Source organism: Mandrillus leucophaeus, unplaced genomic scaffold, assembly GCF_000951045.1.
Source record: "Mandrillus leucophaeus isolate KB7577 unplaced genomic scaffold, Mleu.le_1.0 Scaffold410, whole genome shotgun sequence".
Taxonomy (NCBI): domain Eukaryota; kingdom Metazoa; phylum Chordata; class Mammalia; order Primates; family Cercopithecidae; genus Mandrillus; species Mandrillus leucophaeus.
Genome location: NW_012104366.1, coordinates 941,547 through 963,231, shown reverse-complemented (window position 1 = coordinate 963,231; position 21,685 = coordinate 941,547). Strand labels below are relative to the sequence as shown.

At 36.0% G+C, this 21,685-nt stretch overlaps 1 protein-coding gene across 5 annotated transcripts in view; it reads right to left on the bottom strand.

The window, feature by feature from the left end:
- PTBP3 (polypyrimidine tract binding protein 3) overlaps nucleotides 1-21,685 on the bottom strand; it is a 114,356-nt gene that overhangs the window by 28,054 nt on the left and 64,617 nt on the right. For all 5 annotated transcript variants that reach the window (XM_011992452.1, XM_011992453.1, XM_011992451.1 and 2 more), the window contains 4 exons: nucleotides 21,013-21,159; nucleotides 15,832-15,996; nucleotides 6,068-6,178; nucleotides 4,286-4,460 (listed from right to left, as the gene is read on the bottom strand). In XM_011992452.1, the coding sequence (XP_011847842.1) occupies nucleotides 4,286-4,460; nucleotides 6,068-6,178; nucleotides 15,832-15,996; nucleotides 21,013-21,159 (598 nt within the window). The remainder of the gene's footprint in view (nucleotides 1-4,285; nucleotides 4,461-6,067; nucleotides 6,179-15,831; nucleotides 15,997-21,012; nucleotides 21,160-21,685) is intronic.

The window sequence follows — 21,685 nt, the reverse complement described above, 5'->3', positions numbered from 1 at the left end:
CTACTCGGGAGGCTGAGGCAGGAGAATGGCGTGAACCCGGGAGGCGGAGCTTGCAGTGAGCTGAGATGACACCACTGCACTCCAGCATAGGCGACAGACCCAGACTCAGTCTCAAAAAAACAGAAAAAGAAAAAGAAAAGGTGAAAAGTGGTAAGAACAGGGTATTTACCATCTCAATCAGTAAATTCGTTATAAAGGGAAAAATAGTAAAATAGTAACATTACAGGGAAGAAATCTGCAAGACCACTTTAATAAGTGATCAAAGCTAACACCACAAGAAAAAGGATAAATTAACATCATGTGTCTCCTAATGTAATGAAGTAGGAAAGACAAAATTATTTCTGTAGTATTTCTGCTCAAAAATGTATACAACGATGAGGAAAACCCAGACATCTATATTGAAAGACATTCTACAAAAAATATCCTCCCTAATCTCTTCAAAAATCCAACAGTCCAACCTGGGCAACACAGTGAGACTCTGTCTCTACAAGAAAATAAAAATAAAAATTAGCCGGGTATGATGGCGAGTGCCTGAAGTCCCAGCTACCTAGGAGGCTGAGGTACAAGGATCACTTGAGCCCTGGAGGTTGAGGTTGCAGTTAGCTGTGATTGCATCTCTGCACTTCAGCCTGGACAACAGAATAAGTCCCTGTCACAAAAAAAAAAAAAAAAAAGTTATGAAAGACACAGAATAAAGAAATGTTCTGAATTAAATGACTCGAAAGAGACATGACAAATAAATTAGCCTGATACTTGTTTGGATCTTTACCAGAAAAAAATTCTGTCATAAAAGACATTATTTTCACAACTGGCACTTTGGGAGGCTGAGGTGGGAGGATCACTTGAGCCCAGGAGTTTGAGACTAGCCTGGTTGAAACAGCAAGACTCCATCTCCACAAAAAATGGAGAAAAAAAAAAAAAGCCAGATGTAGTGTTGCTTGCCTACAGGGTTGCTTGCCTACAGTCTAGCTACTTTGGAGGCTAAGGCAGGAGGATCATTTGAGCCCAAGGTCAATGCTACAATGAGCTATGATCATGCCACTGCACTCTAGCCTCGATGACAGAGAAAGACTATCTCGAAAAACAAAAAGTCTATGGATTAAAGGACTGTATAGATGTTAATTTCCTAACTTTGATAATTAAACTGTATTTAGTAAGAATGTCCTTGTTCTTAGTAAATACACAATGATTAATCTAGACATAAAGGGACATCATATCTGCAACTTACTCAAGTGGTTTGGGGGTGGGGGAAAATAAATATACATACACACGCATACACAAATATAGGTAGTGTATATATTATATATGTATATACATACATAAACATAAATACTCAGATGATAAAGTAAATATGGCATGATGCTAATAGGGAAATCTGAATAAGAGATACATAGAAGTTCTTTGTACTACTCTTGGAATTTAATTTCAGACAAAATTTAATTTCAAAGTTTAAATTATTACTAAAACACCATAAACTTTAGAATATAAGTAAATATATTTATGACCTTATATCACAAAGGATTTCTTAAATAAGACACACAAAAAAACACAAATACAAAGGAAATAAAAAATAAACTTGACTACATATATCATTATCAATAAATCAACGAGCCAAAACTAGGAGAAACTATTTGCAACCCATATAACAAACTAGTATCTGGAATACATAATGAATTCGTACAAGTAAGAAAAAAAGGAGAAATAAAACACAAAAATAGACAAAAGAATTGCACAGGGATGGGAGTGAGAGGTAAAAGACTACACACTGGGTACTGTGTATGGTGCTTGGGTGTACCAAACACCAAATCTTTGCTTGCACCAAAATCTCAGAAATCACCACTAAAGAACTTATTCGTGAAATAAATAAATAAACAGAAAATTTACCACAGGATGAATAATAAACAAAATATGTTCAACCTCATTAGTAATTAGGAAAATGCAATTGAAAACTGTGTTAAGATATCATTACACATACACTAAAAAAAAAAAAAAAAATTTAACCTCACTCCTTCCAGTAGGAGATGACTTAAAAAAATTTTCTTCATCTCACAATGCAGTTACAAACTGGTGCAATCACTTTGAAAACTGGCATTATGTAATAAAACTGAAGAAATATGTTATCTATGACCCAACAATTCCTTTCCTATGTACTTCTTAAAGAAAACTCTTGTCCAGCAGGAAAGAATGTTCATAGTAGCATCAAACTAAAACAAAATATTTATCAATAATAAAATGGATAAACAAACCATAATATATTATTCTTCCAATGCAATGGGATACTATAGACTTGACGGTACTAAGAATGAATGAACGATAGCCACATGTATGAATACGGATGAATCACCAAAGCCATACAGGGCAAATAAAATAAAGTCACAAAAGAAAACCAGCATGAGTCCATTTATGTAAAGTTCTAAATACAGTTTTAAAATTTTTTAATGCTTTAAAGTACTGAATGCTTTAAAAAAAAATTTAAGTTGCAATGAGTAGTAAAAAAACAACAGGAAAACAGAAAAGCAAGAGAATAATTATCAAATTTGGGACTGTGGTTATCTTGGGCAAAGGAGAGTGAACAAAATTGATGAAGAAAGGTACACAGTGTGCTTCTTCAGTATGTATAAATACTTTATTTCTTAATCTGGGTGGTAATCACATGGGTGTGTATATACTTACGTGTTTTATAAGCTTTTCTATGAGTATAACAAATGTCACTAAAAGCAAGAACACAGTGCTTATGACTCAGCCCTAGAAACTGTAAAGGGCAACCTTTAAAAGAGAAAGAACAGCCAGTGAAGTAGGAAGAAAGTAAGGAGAGTGGTGTTTCAGAAGCCAAGAAAAAAAGAAGGGAATAGTGAAACTGTATCAAATATTAGTGAGAGGCAAAGTAGAGAAACTTTCACATAATATATAAAGTGCATTGTTCTCTCTCTGATGAATCACTTTTTTAGGATATAGACATTATTTTGCAGTGACTAAGGATTTATTAATAACATTAATGAGAAAGGATATGAACATTCTGATATTTTATATTTAGAAATCAAAATTCTTAACATATTTTAAAAATGTCCTCCTCCCATAATAAAGAACATTAATTGCACCAAGAGTATATAATCAATTATTAGAGTAAGTGAATTCTTACATTTGACAGCTGAGTTTTAGTAAACTTTAATTTGCCCCAGTATTTTTTTTGCCCCAAATATTTCTATCATTTGTTATTAAAATGGTAATGACAAAGACCTTTGTCACTGCCAAATCAGGTAAGTAAGTTAGGGGCTGGTAACAAATATAAAACACAAAAATAAGGTCAAAGAAGCCAAAACAGACCTTTTAACAATATAAGAAAGATGCACTGAATCATTCCCTTGGCTTTTTAAATTAAAAATAATAAAAAAGTTTTTACTTGAAAGTAATGAACTATTTTCTAGAAAAGTTTGGACAATCATTTGGTTGTCTTAATTTTATAATTTGATTGTCTTAATTCTTTTAATTTTCTCACCTATAAAGCATGAACTAAATACTACTTAAAGTCCCAATTAGCAATATTTCATGGTGTTATTTGGTAAAGGAAACATCAATCACAAAAGGTAGTAATACTTTATCTAAATAATAAACCACTCTTTTGAGAACTGTGAAACCAAAAGTAGCACATACTAACCTAATAAGATATTCAGACTGGGTCATCCATTGCTTTCTCCTTAAGAGGTTTACTTTAAATAAAAGAAGGAGGCTCTTCAAAGCTACAATTTGCAGAGACAGTTCAGAAGGCTGCATTTTTACTAATGCAAAATGCAACTTCACACAAGCTTAAGATACAGCTGGAAGTTCTAAAGTTTAAGAAACAAAACAAAATAAATCCTCTTCTTTGAATAAAAGAAGATCCTACTATTAATTTAGGCTTGATATAAAATATCACTACTTAACAAGGGAACAGTATTTTCCTCAAGAGCATATATGGCAAAATTATTTTGGCTATAAACCAGTATATTTAAATTAATAAGACTACTAATTTGAAGCAAACGGTCTCTGGCTTTTAAAGAATGAGAAATATCAATGTTAGAAAATAAACTTGTAACTCAATTTCAGATATTCATTTGTTTTGTCAACTAACAGAACCTCCTAATATTAATATTTAATTAATGGGCATACTTTGTTCCAGGATTCTTGCTTTCCTTTATAAATCCTGAGAGAACTAAAGAAGAAAAAGGCTTATAAACATACATGGCTTAATAAATGAAACTTGTAACTTCAGAAAACTTGCTTTGTGACTCAAAAAAGAACTACTCACCAAAAGCAGCAGCCATAGGGGGTTCAAGGGATGGCTGGCCATCACCAGTAGGAAGGTCTAAGCGAGTGAAGTCTCTGCTTTTGTCATTATTATATTTCACATTAAGGCTGGTGAGCTTGGAGAAGTCAATGCGCAGAGTGCAGCATGCATTATAGATATTCTGGCCATCCAGAGCCTAAAGCATGTAAGAAAGGGACTGGTTTTGGCAAGACAACAACACTGATAACCAAGAAGCGTCTACTTTGACAAAGAGTGGCAATCAGGTGTGAGGCAGAAAGCACTGACTAAAAAGCCAAAGTCTTGGGTTTACTTTTACCTCACAGTCATTAACTATGAGCCTAAGAGAGAAAAAGAAAATCTCTAAGTCTCAGCTTTCATCTGTAAAATAAGACTGGTAATATTTATCTTGTCTGTGGTAAGATCAAGTAAGAGAGGAGAAATGTAAAAGATTGGAAAACTACTGTCTATCACAGAAATGTTCACTATTATTATGATTATTTTGCCTATACCAAAAGTTTTAAGATACTCTGATTTTACATTCCATTTTAATTCATTTTAGTATAATTCACAATATACTAGGATGTATAAGCTTTGTTAGGATGAAAAAAAGCTTTTGTAAATGGTACTTGTCAGAGCCACAATATATGAAATATTATCTACCACTTACATTTTTCTATTGTAAATTTACTTTGTAATACTTTGAATAATAAAAACTGAGGGAAATGTGGAGTCAGTTGCGACCAAAGATTAGCAACCCCTTCCTTTGCAAGAACAAAAATTTACCTAAGGGTATTTGTGACCACTTAGGACTTTCGCAAATGCTTGAATTTATAAAAATAGATACCAGAAAGCAAAGAACATAAAAATAAAACATACATACATATATACATATATATCCTGATTTATAATAATGGTCATTGACAAGTATGCCATCATAAAGGTACCAAATAATACACGCAAGTTCAGGGTACAGCAAATATAAACGCTATACTCCCAATTGAGTGCCAGACACTGTGTGGTACACAAAAGTACCACAAGTCTTAGTCCTCATCTTTGACCAAAAACTAGAAATGACTAGCAAAAACTGCTACAAGATGAAATTAGAGTCAGGGATAGATATCAACAGGAGGTATGCCTAAGATAACCAAACTGAACGTCAAGTTTTATATCTTGTCAAAATAGGTTTTCATGTACTAAAAAAAAGATAACATGAATTGACAGCAGCATATTTCCTAAGATTTAGTATCTCCACCAATTTAGAGCTCAACAGGAATAAACATTGAATACAGCTGCAAAAATGGTGAAACCAATTTCTGACTGATTTAACAGAAGTAAATGGTCTACAGCCATACCACCATGAATGTGCCTGATCTCATCTGATCTCAGAAGTTAAGCAGGGTCGGGCCTCGTTAGTACTTGGATAGGAGAAGTAAATGAAAGCACAAGGGTAATGATGGCTCTATTAGCTTACATCAGGAGTACTGTGTTCAACTGTAGACTTTAAACATGACAAACAGGACCTGAGTCTCAGAGATGTGAGAGGTGTTAGGAGATTTGAGACCATTTCATATGAAGTGAAGAAGTAATGATTTTTAGCTTAGAAAAAAAAATACATGGAATCATACACTTTAAAATGACTAAAATGGTAAACGTCATGTATATTTTACCAAAATTTTTTTTAAAAGACGTGGTAAAGTGGGGCACAAGAGAAGATATGATGACTTCCTTCAGGCATCACTAGAGTCATTAACAATTGAAAAATGAAACAAAGATCATAATTACCATTTTGGCATAATGTGCATTTACTGGGTCAGCATACTGAAGCAAGGCTTGAAACTGATTATTCTTTGTAAAGGTGATAATCTTCAAGACTGTGCCAAATTTAGAAAATATCTGGAAAACAGTTCAAGTTAGGTTAAATGTAAAAGAAAGGTATTAAACTAATGTATCTTTATAAATACAATTTGTTCACAAATCCTTTTAAGTGAAAATTTTCTCTTTAAAACTTTGGTACCAAAATGACTTAAACCTAAAACATTAACATTTCAATACCTACGCCTATCTTAGAACAATGCCGGCTACACAATAGGCACTTAAATAACTAGCCTATTTTATGGCATACATAAATGGTACAGTATTAAAACAGGAGACAACAATAATCAATGGGATGAGATGTGTTACAAAGCATATGAATAAAAGTGGGAGTCACGGACCAACTATTTCACCCTGTGAAGAATCATCTACTTTTTGAGATTTCTGTAGCCACTAGAAGATGTTCAACTAGAGGCTGCTCTATTAATTCGTCAAATATTTGGAGGATTGTTCTAAACACTGCAAAGACAGCAGTAAACAAAACAGAGACAAAAGTCTATGCCCATATGAAGACAGACAATAAACAAATGACAAATATCCTAATATCTGGTGATTTTAAACGTCTTAAGAATAAAAATAAAAGAAGAGAAGGGGTGAGCATGAACCAGAATGCAAGTTGAGACAGCGTAAGAGTGATGGCCAAAGAAGGTCTTTCTGAAGTGTCTTTTGAGAAGAAAAGAGTGAGGGGAGGGCTTCCTGACATCAATATCCTCACGACACGTGTTCTATCTACCTCAGCACCACAGGGTTCATAGTCAGTGTTAGTATTAATAGTAACTCATTTCTGAAAGACTAAATAGGGGGGATAAAACAATAATATATTTAGTTTTCCTCTGTTGATATGGTTTGGCTCTGTGTCACCACCCAAATCTCATCTCAAATTGTGATTTCCCACATGTCAAAAGAGAGACCTGGTGGGAGGTGACTGGATCATGGGGGCAGTTTCACCTTTGTTGTTCTGGTGATAGGGAGGGAGTTCTCAAGAGATCTGATGGTTTTAAAAGTGGCAGTTTCCCCCACGCAATCTCTCTCTCCTGCCACCATGTGAAGGAGGCCCTGGCCTCCCCTTCGCTTTCTGCCATGACTATAAGTTTCCTGAAGCCTCCCCAGTCATGCAGAACTGTGAGTCAATTAAACCTCTTTTGTTTATAAATTACCCAGTCTCAGGGAGTATCTTTATAGCAATGTGAAAACAAACTAATATTCACTCCATTTTAAATTTGAACCTTAAAACAAAAATTTGTTCTGCTTTTGAGATGAAAAAGGTTGAGTATTCCCTATGCTGGTAAAATTTTGCTGTTATCAACCACTATGGTACAATCAGGGCTCACTGCAGGCTCCACCTCCCAGGCTTATGTGATCCTCCCATCTCAGCCTCCCAAGCAGCTGGGACTACACCACACCTGGCTAATTTTTTATTTTTAAGGTTTTATAGAGATGAGGTCTCACTATGTTGGCCAGGCTGGTCTCAAACTCCTGAGCTCAAGTTATCCTCCCATCGTGGCCTTCCAAAGTGCTGGGATTACAGGTGTGAGGCACTATACCTGGCCCTGCTTTTTAATTCTCAAAGTATGCCTCAAGAATAACTATCCTCCCCTGGTAGTCTAGTGGTTAGAAAAAAAACATGAAAGAAAGAATATTCTAAAGCACAGGTAATGAAAGAAAAAACAGATAAATGGGACTACCTCAAAATTAAAAACTTTTGTGCATCAAAGGAAACTATCAACAGAGTGAAATCAAATCATGTACATGATAATGAGTTAAGGTCCAGAATATATAAAGAATTCATGCAACTCAATGACAATACAAACAATGCAACCCAAAAATAGGCAAAGGACTTCAATAGATATTTCTCCAAAGAAGCTAATGAAACTGCCAATAAGCCCACAAAAAGATGCTCAATATCACTAATCATTAGAAAAATGCAAATCAAAACTACTTATTACCTAACTTCCATTAGGATAGTTACAAAATTTTTTAAAACCCATAAAATAACAAGTATTGGGGAGGATATGAAGAAAATGGAACCACTGTGCACTGTTGGTAGAAATGTAAAATGTTACAGCCACTATGGAAAAAGTAGAACCTTTCCTTAAAAAATGAAAATAGAATTACCATATGATCCAGCAATTCCATTTCTAGGTATACAGCCAAGGGACTCAAAGAGATATGCATATACCCATGTGCATTACAGCATTACACAAAATAGCCAAAACAGGAAGCAACCAAAGTGTTCATCAACAAATAAATGGATAAACAAAATATGATATATATGTACAAACTGAATATTACTCAGCCTCAAAAAGGAGAAAAATTCTGAACATGGATGAACCTTCAAAACATCATGCCAGGTGAAATATGCCAGTCACAAAACACACATACTGCATAGTTCCACTTACATGAGGAACCTAAGGTGTAGTCAAACTCACAGGGACCGAAAATAGACTGGTGATTGCTGGGGGCTGGGAGAGCAGATGAATAAAGAGTTCTGTTTAATGGGTAAAGGGAGTTTCAGTTTGGGAAGATGAAAAAAATTCTGGAGACGTGGTATTCAGTGATGGTTGAAAAACAATGTGAACATACCTAATAAATGGTAAATTTTATGTTATATATATTTTGCCACTTACATCACTTATGGCAAGACATGAATCAATCTATGTATTACACATGCATCAACTCGATGTTTTCTCTCAATAAAGGAGTAACGTTAGATTTTTTTAAAAGGCTGGGGATGTAATGTAACAGCTGTCTGACCTCCCTTCTTCATTACTACAGCCCAGGTAGCGTTCTAAAGTATAAGTCAGATTATATTTTCCCCTGCTTAAAATCCCTTACTACCTCCCCATTATATACAGGGTCAAATACAAGCTCTTTCACATAACATAACACTCTTGCCCTGGTTTATCTCTCAAACCTCACTTCCTGAAACTTCTTGTATAACACTATTCTATTTACATCAATAATGTGTAGTTGCCTATAGTTCTGCAAATTTACCAAATGATTTCAGACTTCTATGCCCATATAAAAGGATTTTCCCTTTTCCTAGAAATCTGTTTTAACAGCTAGTAAGCCTTCATTTATCTTTTCCAAAACTCAGCTCAGGGAACAATGCTACCATAAAATTCTCAGCCTCCCCCAAATCCCTACAGAATTATTTTTCCCGAGTCGTATCTACTTCTTGGTTTTATATAAATATTTATCAGCTAGGCGCAGTGGCTCACGTCTGTAATCCCAGCACTGTGGGAGGCCAGTGGGTCACCTGAGGTCAGGAGTTCGAGACCAGCCTGGCCAACATGGCAAAACCCCATCTCTACTAAAACTACAAAAATTAGCCGGGTATGGTGGTGCATGCCTGTAATCCCAGCTACTCGGGAGGCTGAGGCAGGAGAATCACTTGAACCCGGGACATGGAGGTTGCAGTGAGCTGAGATCGGGCCATTGCACTCCAACCTGGGCAACAAGAGAGAAACTCCGTCTCAAAAAAAAAAAAAAAAAGTGTATATACACACACACACACGTATATGTATCTTGCTGTTGTATTTTTACTCTACTATAGATTTATTTATATAACTGTCTCCTTTAATTAGACTGAAAGTTCCTTGAAGGAATATACCTTGTCTTAATCATTTCTGCATCATTAAGTATAATTCCTGGCGTGTGACAGATACAGACTAAAATGCTTATTATTAATTGATATTATAAACTGATAAAATTATAAATTGAGAATTATAGCGATATGCAATTTTTGTTTCCTTTTTAAGAGACAGGGTCTCACCGTGTCACCCATAATGGTGTGCAGTGGCGCAATCATAGTTCACCGTAACCTTGAAACTCCTCGGCTCAAGCAATCCTCCTACTTTAGTCTCCGGAGTACTACAGGGTGCACCACCATGCATGGCTAATTTTTAAAATTTTTTAGAGATAGGGTCTCGCTACCTCACCCAGGCTGGTCTCAAACTCGTGACCTCACATGATTCTCCTACCTTAGTCTCCCAAAGTACTGGGATTATAGGCATGAGCCACTGTACCCAGATGGCAATATGTAATTTTTTTTTTTCCTTTTTTAAAAGATTTTTTTTTTTTCATTTTTTCTTTAAAAAAAAAAATACTTCTTTTCACCCCAACAAGGGAAGTCAGCAATTTAAAAAAATAATAAATATTCTTGATGTAAAATATCTCATTAGTGAAGGAATAAGAACACATAATTTGCTCTAACATTTGGAAAATTTTTATACTAAATTATGCTATAAAACCTAATTTCCACTTACCTTTCAGATTTTGTTAATGTTTACATTCCTTTTCTCATTTAACTTTACATTCTCATTTCTCATTTAACTTCAACAGTGGCCTAAAGCACATCCTTACGGACAGCTTGGTGTTTTGCTGTGTGGTTTTTATCTGAATGTGCTAAGAGAATAAACTTGCCTGAACAGGCTAACCAGCAAGAGCACTCTAGTCCCCTGGATTGTATTCACTGAGAGAGGAGCTACAAAAAACAATATACTTCTGAATAAAGTAACTGGGCATCAACATCAGGGAATCCAGGAATGCCTGACGTGTGATTTTTAACACCTTTTCATAATTACCAAAATAGTAAATTTCAAACAGATTAGGTATCAAAAATTAAAATTTAGGAAGCTTTGATACATATGAATCTATTTTTATGAATTACAAGGTCTTTGACTCTGTTTCCCTAATATATTTTGCTGTCAAAAATATGGACAAATACTCAACTCTAGATACCTCGTGTGTATTTTAATAGTTTCAGACTGTAACACAGGACTAAGAAGACACTAAAGATAAAATTCATCTTCAGAGTGATTTTTTATAAAGGTGTAATTTGTCAGAAACCGAAAATGTCCACTAGTATTCACTTGTAAAAAGTGTATTCACGGCCAGGCGCAGTGGCTCATGCCTATAATCCCAGCACTTTGGGAGGCTGAGGTGGGCAGATCACCTGAGGTCAGGAGTTCGAGACCAGCCCGGCCAACATGGCTAAACCCCATCTCTACTAAAAGTACAAAAATTAGCTGGGCGTGGTGATGGGCGCCTGTAATCCCAGCTACTCAGGAGGCTGAGGCAGGAGAATCACTTGAACCCGGGAGGCAGAGGTTGCAGTGAGCCGAGATTGTGCCACCACAACCCACCCTGGGCTGTAAGAGTGATACTCCATCTCCAAAAAAAAAAAATGTGAATAATCACATTAGAAAAGTTTTTTTAGTATCAAGCACATTGGCCACAACTTGTTTATAATAGTTTTTGTAGCCAATGAAATAATATGATTTAAGAACCAGAATTTCATATTACTAGGATTGATTCTTTTATTTAGTACCCATAATGCCTAGCTTTTATAAGTTATTTATCTTTATTACAATTCAAAAAGATTGGTCCTTTGTCCTGAAGAGATTCATCTACTGGACATTCAAAAATTATTCCCATGTATAACAGTACTCAGAAGGAATGGATTATATGAGAACATCATTATGAGCTACTTCTTTCATGCACAAAGACACTTTTTAGTATGCAGGATTGAGCATTTACATAATTAATCAGTTGATGAATTCTATCTACAAATATTCTGAGATGATGTTATCCAGTCCAGTAGCTTTAATTACCACACCTATGCTGAAGGTTTCCAAATCTCCAGCCTGAATTCTTTCCTGAATCCAGACTTAATTCCCATTTATCATCTCCCATTTGAATACCTAATAGGTATCTTAAGTTAACATGTTCAAATCAAACTCTTGATTTATGCCTACCTCCAACTCCGGCCCCAAATCTTTTTTTTGTCTTTGTCTTTTTATTATTATTACTATTATTTATTTACCTCAGTCTTTATATCTTAGCTCCATTTTACCAGAGGCTCAAATCCAAAATCTGGGAGGCATTCTTGATTACTCCCTTTCTCTTCAGAACCAAATCTAATCAATCCATCAGCAAATCTTTCAAAATATAGCCACAGAAGTCCATATAGGTGGCCCGTACCTATAGCCCCAGCTTCTCATGGGGTGGAAGGATTGCTTGAGCCCAGGAGTTTTTTTGGGCCAGTCTGCACAACACAGCAAGACCCTATCTCTAATTTTTTAAAAATCCATAATCACCACTTCCAGTCCTTAAGACCTCACCCAGGCCACCATCATCTCTCACTTGAAGTAGGACAAGAGCCTCCACTTAACCCCATACAGCTTATTCTTTTTGGAGGATGAGGGGGCAGGGTTTCACTCTGTCATCCAGGCTGGAATGCAGTGGCACAATCTCGGTTCACTGCAACCTCCACCTCCCGGGCTCCAGCTATCCTCCCATCTCAGCCTCCTGAGTAGCTGGGACTACAGGTGTGTGCCACCACCCTTCGCTAATTTTTTGTATTTTTGGTACACAGGGGTTTTGCCATATTGCCCAGGCTGGTCTTGAACACCTGAGCTCAGAAGATCCATTGGCCTCGGCCTCCCAAAGTGCTGGGATTACAGGTGTGAGCCACCACGCCCAGCCATAGTTTATTCTTAACACAGCAACAAGAGTGATTCTGCTAAAATGTAAATGATATAATCTCACTGTTCCATTCAAAATCCTCCAAAGGTTTCCCATCTTACCCAGTGTAACAATTATAAAAGCTTTGCATCATCACTGCTCTGATGCCCTCTCGCATAGGGCTTTCTTACTCTCTCTATTCCAGTGACACCGCCTTCTTTCTGATACTTCAACACAACAAGCACACTTCCACCTTAGGCACCTTGTATTTGTTGTTCTTTTGGACTGGATCATTATTTCTCCACATACACACATAACTTGTATTTTCCCATCCTGTAAGCCTCTGCTCAAATACCATATTGGAAAGACTCCCTAGCTTCCTTCATCTAAAATAGCATCAGTCCCATCTCAGTCACTCTCAATTCCCTTACCATGAGCTAACGGAACACTAGTTTCTATAGATGTTAGATAGCAGTTGAGCCAGGACCAATTTTCAGCAAAGAATATAATAAAATAATTTGCTAAATAGTTATAACAGGTACAACCAACTCCACACTTCTGTATATTCCCCTACCATAATATTCATTACATTTTATGCCATTATTTATGAAATTAGTGTCTTATCCACAAGACTGCAAGAGGAAGAACCAGTTTCCTACATTGCTCTTTACTGGCATTTGATCATTAGAGCTAACACTTCTTGGGCACTTAGATGGAGTCTTGCTCTGCTGCCCAGGCTGCAGTACAATGGCGCGATCTCAGCTCACTGCAATCTCAGCCTCCTGGGTTCAAGTGATTCTCCTGCCTCAGCGTCCAGAATAGGTGGAACTACAGATACATGCCACCACACCTGGCTAATTTTTCATATCTTTAGAAGAAATAGGGTTTCACCATGATGGCCAGGCTGGAGTTGAACTCCTGACCCTCAAGTCATCCACCCTCCTTGGCCTCTCAAAGTGTTGGGATTACAGGCGTGAGTCACCACACCCAACCCCTCCTTCTTGGGCACTTAATATGTATCAGGCCCTGTTTTATTTAGTAAGTACTTTAAATATATTAACTCATGTAATCCTTGCAATAAAAAATGAGAGAACATCATCTTCGTTATAAAGAGAACAAAAATAGAAGGGGTAAGTTACTTGCCCAAGGCTACAGAGGCAGTAGAGTCAGGATTCAAACTAGCTTCAGACCCTGTATCTGTAACTGTTATGCCAGACTGGCTGTTAGTTGGCTGATGGGATAAGAGTGCCAGGGGAGAGGACTTGCTTAATGTAATTAGATTGCTCCCTCAGGAGGTAACATTTGAGCTGAGAGGTGAATGACGTCGATCCTGCCAGGTGACTACCTGGATAAAGAGTGTTCCTGGTCTAAGAAATACAAGATAGAAATGGACTAAGGACAGAATTAAGCAGGGAGAAAGGAAAGGGAGGTAGGGAGAGAGAGACAGTGCCAGAAAAGACAGGTGTTAAATAAGCAGAAGAGTGTTAGATAATGAAGATAAAGAGATGGGGGAGAAGTCTGCATTTGGGGGCCTTCATAAGGAGCTGGTTTTATTTCAATAGCACTGGAAAAGAGGGTTTAAAAAGTGAGTGCTGTAACTGAAAGACTGGGAGTCCTACCCCAGCAGTTGCTACTGAGGACACTCAGAATTAGTCTTCTTCACCTGAAGGTCACCATGATCTCTTGAGGGAAAAACAAAATTTGTTACTGTGGTTAGGGAGATGATAAATGAAATGATAAGACAGGACCACGTGACTGTAGCTAAACTGGCTGCTGGCTGATGGCAGTGTTGGGACACAGGCATAAGAACATCTTTTATAAAAGCAATAGCTACAATGTTACAGTAGCAACCCCGGAACAAACACTGCTAAAGATCCCATTAGTTTTCAATGCCACTTTCTGGGATACACAGAAGAAAATCCACAAGAACAATGAAACCAATCACTTAAGCAACAGCTGAACCCTTTCAGAGAGCAACCATGGCTGTGGATCCCATTGCTAGCGTCCTCCTTAGGACATGCTTCACCAATGCATATCAAAGGGGAACCCAGTAGGCATACTCAATGGCATGTTTTAATATATACATGCATGGCACAGGACTTTACTAAGAAATGTGTCTGAGCTCTATTGTCAATTGGTATATAGACTATGGGAAAGTAAATGAACTTCCAAGGGCCCTAGCTTCTTTATTTGTAAAATGTGAGGCTAGAGTAAGATGCATTTCAATTCTTACATATACAAGCACACACATCCCTATGACTCTGCACATACCACAAATCCAAAGGCACGACTCTGTTAAATGAAAATAAGCAAGGGAAGTGTTGCAGTATTTTAATATGTGGGTGTAATGAGTATGTGGGTGTAATAAGTGTAACGAAATGAAATCAATATATAGCTAAAGAGGACAAAAGCTGACTAAATTTTGGGGCTATATGTCAAATATTTATATACACAGATTACCAGATAACTGTATATTACATTTTGAGGATATGTATATATGAAATATTAGTTAAAAATGTAACAACCATTCAAAAACAAAACATGGGAAATTACATCAGGAAGTCTCAATTCTAATTGGCTCTTCAATTACTCTCTACAATATTCAATACTTATCAATTATTTGTGTTTCGGATTTACTCACTACAAAATTATGAAACTAATTGACCTTCAATTCTTAAATGCTACATATTACTTGCTATGATTTCTTTTATCAAGACAATTTAGATATAGCAACGGGTAGTGTATGAAGCTTAGGTTGGGCATCAGTCAATATTTAACATGGTATATTCATATTACACGTGAAGACTTATTATACACTTTCCCTTTAGAATTTTAAAATCAGAAATACTCAAATGTAAGAAGTTGTCAACAGAAACAAATTAGTTGTACTCAATGGTGATGTTACTTTCTAAGGAACAACTACTACCTGGACTTTTCACAGTATTCTATGCTTTGTTCATTTTCATGCTTACCTGTAAGAAAAAAATCAAAACTTTTTACACCCTTTTAAATTATGTATTCAAGTTAGAAAAAGGAGGCTGTCAAAAAATTACCTCTAATTTCTATGAAACAGGATAAAGATTTTTTCATTATTTAAACAAATATATCAACAAAACCAACAAGCTAAACAACTTAGATATAAAACATCAAAAGTTTCAGAAGCCATATTTAACTTAACCTTCTTAAGAGTATTTATTCCTCCTTACCTGATGAAGAACTTCCAGGGTAACAGGGTAAAAGAGGTTTTCAATAATTATTCGAAGCACAGGACTCTGCCCAGGTAGGACTGTGCCTTCATTGGAAGGACCTCCAGAAAGGGCCAGGCTTCCTGATTGGACAGCACTGACAGCCTGCAGTGCAGCCTGGGCTCGCTATAGAACAATCCAAAATGAGAACTTTTGATTATATAGACGCATTATATGAATCCTAAAATTTAGTTGATATAAAACAGTATGAAGCAATATAGTTAAGTAAAACAAGATTTATCTACTCTGTCTGGAGGTACATATCCTAAATTTGTAATCAAGTAAACAGTCAAACACCTCCCTGCATACCACAACGACACAGTATTTTTAAAAGGTGCTTAAATTTACTTGAAGAAAAAAAAACACATGGAGAAAAGGAGAAAATTTGGATACAATTTTTATTTCCTAATTTTTAAAAGACAATGGGAGAAGAAATATGAAAGCAACATTAAAGACTATGGTATGGGATGTTTACACCCAAGCAAGGGTAGGCAAGACAAGCTTCTAAATATTCTCCACTAAAAGAAACCAAGGCACTCTAAAAGAATAGCTGATTCCAGAACTGGGGCCCAGAAATCACAAGATGAGTATAAAACATTTTTGTTTTGGGGCAGGGGGAGGAAGCGTTGGTCAGAATGCAAGGAAATGTTCAAAGAATGATAGGGATATTCCAAAAGGACCTAGAAACCAGTTTGAAGGGGCCTGTACTGGCCAAATCTAGGACAATTTGTGTATCAAAATAATAACAACTGTTAAAAAACCCATCAAATAACATAGGAAACCTTTAGTCCATACTGATATAAATTAACAGCTGATAAGGAACAGTATATTTACATAGTTTTAAAGTACCTGCCCACAAAATACTACTCTTCCCCCTTGTAAGTAACAACTTTATAGTGGAGAGGGCTGGCAAACACCACCCTAATCAAGTGATCAAAGAGCCCATCATTACTAACACAACTAATGGAAATTTTATGATGCAATGAAAAAAGCATTACTTCTGTGATGTGCTATCAAAGACAGATACTCTGAAGTGAATCACAAGGAAACAACAGACAAACTCAAACTGCTAAAAATTATGTCCAATGCTTAAAATTATGAAGGAGCAGAATTCCTATTATGGGAAATAATTTTAAAATGTTTGGGTAACAAACTCTCTGGAATAGTGAAATTAATAAAGGAAATAATAGCAATAGTATGATCAGGAAAACAAATTTAATGTGGGATAAGGAGAAATGTATACTTCATGTAAAATTTAAAAATGCCTGGAAAATGTAAAGAAGATATTTCTCAGATTGAGAAGATGAAAATTAACATACAATAAAAATGCACAGATCTTAAGTGTTAAGTATGATTGTCTTTTTAGAGAAAATCTTTCTATGGTCATCTCATGGCAGATTTATAAACTTTCATCCACAAGGTCAAGAAAAGCTGCATACAATGACGACTCCTATTAACACAACCATTTCTCAAATGCTGTATCTCAGAATATGACCTAAATTTTACAGTTGTGATTTTAGTTTAAATCAAGGAAACAAAAACACTTAATATTCACCTGACCTTCTGGCAAGTACAATCATAAACTGGAAAAATAAAGTGCATATTTTGGGATAGCTTGCTATTCAGAGAATAAAAAGGAATGAAACACTCATCTATCAGCTTTCTGGGAATGTCAGAATAAAAAGACATTACAGTACTTTAAAAATATCAAACAGGTATCTGAAACTTTGACGTTAGGTTTGATGTAGGACTTTGAATTAAAAAAAAAAAGTATTACATTTTATCAAACATCAATGCATAAAAGTTATACAAAAGCAACAAGATGGAAAAAGTATTGGGAAGAAATGAAGGCTATCTCAGAATAAACTAGGTCATTCAGGCTAGCTTTGGTTGCCAAGCAACTGGGATTTCTCACTGTTTCTCTTTGGAATAATCCAACCTTTAAGATTTATTAAATTGTTTTTTCCCTTCAAGATTTATAGCAACATATTTAAGAATCACACTAATGAGAAAAATGCAGGATTTACATGAAGGAAATTAAAAAGTCTACTGAAAGACAAACAAGAAAACAAACAAAATATAACTTCCTCCTTAAAAGAATCAGAGTAATATAATTAATGTGCAAAATTAATTATCTCAAATTAATTTACAACATCGACCCAATTCCAAGTGTGTCTCTTGGAGGACAGGAGTTACCAAAATAATTCCAAAATGTATCTGAAGAAATAGGCAAGATATATTAATCAGTTAATTTCTGAAAAGAGAGTAAGAAATAAGGTCTTGCCCTGCAACATATTAAGCCTTAGGAGTCAGGAGCAGTAGCTCACACCTGTAATCCTAGCACTTTGGGAGGCAGAGGCGGGTGGATCACCTGATGTCAGGAGTTCCAGACCAGCCTGGCCACCATAGTGAAACCCTGTCTCTACTAAAACTACAAAAATTAGCTGGGCGTGGTGGCGGGCACCTATAATCCCAGCTACTCGTGAGGCTAAGGCAGGAGAATCGCTTGAACCCGGCTGGCGGGGGGTGGGGAGCAGAGGTTGCAGTGAGCTGAGATGGCGCCACTTCACTCCATCCTGGGTAAAGAGTAAAATTCTGTCTCCCAAAAAAAAAAAAATTAAGCCTTAGGGCACAGATGCAGAAACGGAATCCAAGCTTTTGCAATTCAAAAGGTTAAAGTAAAGGTTAAACATGGAATGCATAGCATGTGAGCAGCACACACATGAGGGTAGAACAAGACATGTAAGCAGAACATACAAGCATGTCAGACAAGAGTGCACGTGTGTGTACATATGATCAGCAGGCATAGGGTGTGTATAGAAAACTAATATATGACAAAGGACAAGTTTCACATTATAGATAATAAGTGAGTTATTCAAAAATAATGCAGGAGAAACTGGTCTCTTGGAGTAAAAAAAAGACTGAAGCCTCTTACCCTCATTCCTACATCCAAAAAATTCCTAATAGAAGTAAGAACCACAACATAAAAGTATTAGAAGAAAACATACGTAGATTCTTTTTTTAATCTTGGTGTACTAGGTCTTTCTGAGCATGGTACCGAAGTCAGAAAAGATTGTATTATGACATCCTAAGAGACTTGACTATATATTTAAAAATCCATAGAGACTGAAGGTAGAATGGTAGTTGCCAGAGGTGGAAGGGAGGGAGGAATAGGGAGTTACTGTATAATGGATAGAGTGTTTCAAGTTTGAGGTGACGAGAAATGGCATCTAGAGACTAAGAGTGGTGGTGACTATACAACAATGTGAATGTACTTAATGCCATTAACCTGTACATTTAAAAACTGCTGAAATGGTAAATTTTGTCATATATATTTTACTACAATAAAAAATGGGGAAGTGGCACTAACAAAAATCAGTATAAGTATTTTACAAATTATCAAATAAAAGTAAAAAATAGGATACAATTACTCATCTATCTATTAACGAACACTGGAAAGCCATCTGCTCATCCATTATATTGGTGGCACTCTAAGCACATAATCTCTACAGAAAGCAATCATGCAACATAAACCAAAATTTAAAATATGTACATGCTTTGTCCCAGCAATTTCATACATATACATTGGAATATACATTGTATTGTATGGCAATATACATTGTATTGGATTGGAATATGCTGTACTGGAATATACACTGGAAACAACTTCAGTGTGTATCAAAAAGAAATTGGACAAATTATAATTCTCCTATACAAGACAGTATTATAGTCATTAAAAGCTAATGAGGTAATGCTATATTTGTTGTAATAAACTCATGTCCATAACATTACACAAAAAAAGATTTCAAAACATTTTGTGTAAAATTAGATACACAGACACCTGAATACACATCGAATATTACCACTAGTCATTAGTTATCTCTGGGTAACTGGATTGGTTTTAGTTCTTTTCTCTTTTACTTTTCTTGATTGAATGGTGTACCATAAGCATGTATCCTATGTACAATTTGTAATGACAATTTTTTATTTTAAAAAGTCTATTCCATTCATCTAATATTGTATTCATTATAAGCTTATATAGTTTATTATATGCCATTAATATTGCCTAAAATAAGTTAAGGATTACGTGCAGTAAATATCGCTGTTTCAAACAATGTGGAAAACTAATTGAATCTCACCAGCTTACATTATGCTGCCTTTCAACACAAAATCAGAGAGCTGGAGGAGTTCTTTGCCTAGAGCAAGAATACAGAGGCCAAACATGCCCTACCCACTTTCTTCTTTTTTTTTTTTTTTTTTTTTTTTTTTTTTTTGAGATGGAGTCTCATTCTGCCACCCAGGCTGGAACACAGTGGCACGGTCTTGGCTCACCACAAGCTCGGCCTCCCGGGTTCACACCATTTCTCTGCCTCAGCCTCCTGAGTAGCTGGGACTACCGGCATCCGCCACCACACCCGGCTAATTTTTTTTGTATTTTTGATACAGACAGGGTTTCACTGTGTTAGCCAGGATGGTCTCGATCTCCTGACCTCATGATCCACCTGCCTCAGCCTCCCAAATCGCACCCAGCCAAAACCCACTTTCTTAAAATGTATTTGCTTTGCGGATAAACATTTTCTGTCCTTAAATAACTTCAAATTATTAAACTATTTTTAACCACTTAAAAATCAACATGGAAAGACACAAAAGACTCAACGTGTGCTATATCAAAATAACAGAAAAATGGGTAAGAAATGTTGCTATGCTACATTTCACATTCATCTTCAGGAGTCAAAAATCATTTAATAAACAATTCTAAAAAACTCTTAAGGTCTTAAGTTCCATTACTTAATATCACTCAGTTTCTCAATGCCTTTGTTAGAGTCTGTAAAAAGACGACTGAAATGAATCATTAAGTTCCTTTCAGATCTGAGATTTTAAGATGTATGTAACAATAAATATTTTTTCTCCTCTTTTTATTGTGAAAACAGTTTCAAGAGAAAAAATAAACTTCTAATATATTTCTAAATGGCATTGCTTTCTTATTCTTAAGAATTGGGGGAAGAATTTACATATACAATTATGACTAGTAAAGTATCCTAAAATAAATAAAGGGACATAATTTTGCTTCATCTGTAAAGTATGTAAGTTATCATACCATGTGTTCCCATATCTATTTTTAAAAACACCTTTAATACTTACAGCTTGATTAGGTAGATTGTCAGTCTTAAGTTCTCTGTGATTGGAATACTGAATATAAACAGGCTGGCTTCGAAGGTGAGGAGTAATAGGAGTGTAATAATTCACCATAGTAACAGCAGCTTCCTCAGAAGCCATTTCTAAGAAAGCCTGCAATAAACACAAGAAGATAAAGTGAAAGCTCATCTTTTTGAAAGATAGTTAAGAGATATTTTGCCATTCTAGCTTGCTCTAAAACCATGCATTCTCAAATAAAATGACACTACCCCCAAGGGGAGAAAAAAAAAAACTTTGCTTCAAAATATCATGGATGTCAATTAGAAACATCTAAAAAGTTGAGTTCACTGAAGAACTTTGAGAAGCCAGGCATGGTGGTTCACAACTGTAATTCCAGCTACTTTAGGAAGACAAGGTGGAAGGACTGCTTGAGCCCAGGAGTTCAACACCAGCCTGGGCAACATAGGGAGAATCCATCTCTACAAAAAAAATTTCTTAAATTAGCTACGCATAGTGGCACATGGCTGTGGTCCCAGCTACTTGGGGTTGGGGAATGAGGGAGGGGCTGAGTAGGAGGATTGCTTGAGCCTGGGAGGTTGAGGGTGCAGTGATCCATGTCTGCATGACTGCACTGCACCATGGGCAACAGAGTAAGACACTGTCTCAAAAAAAAAAAAAA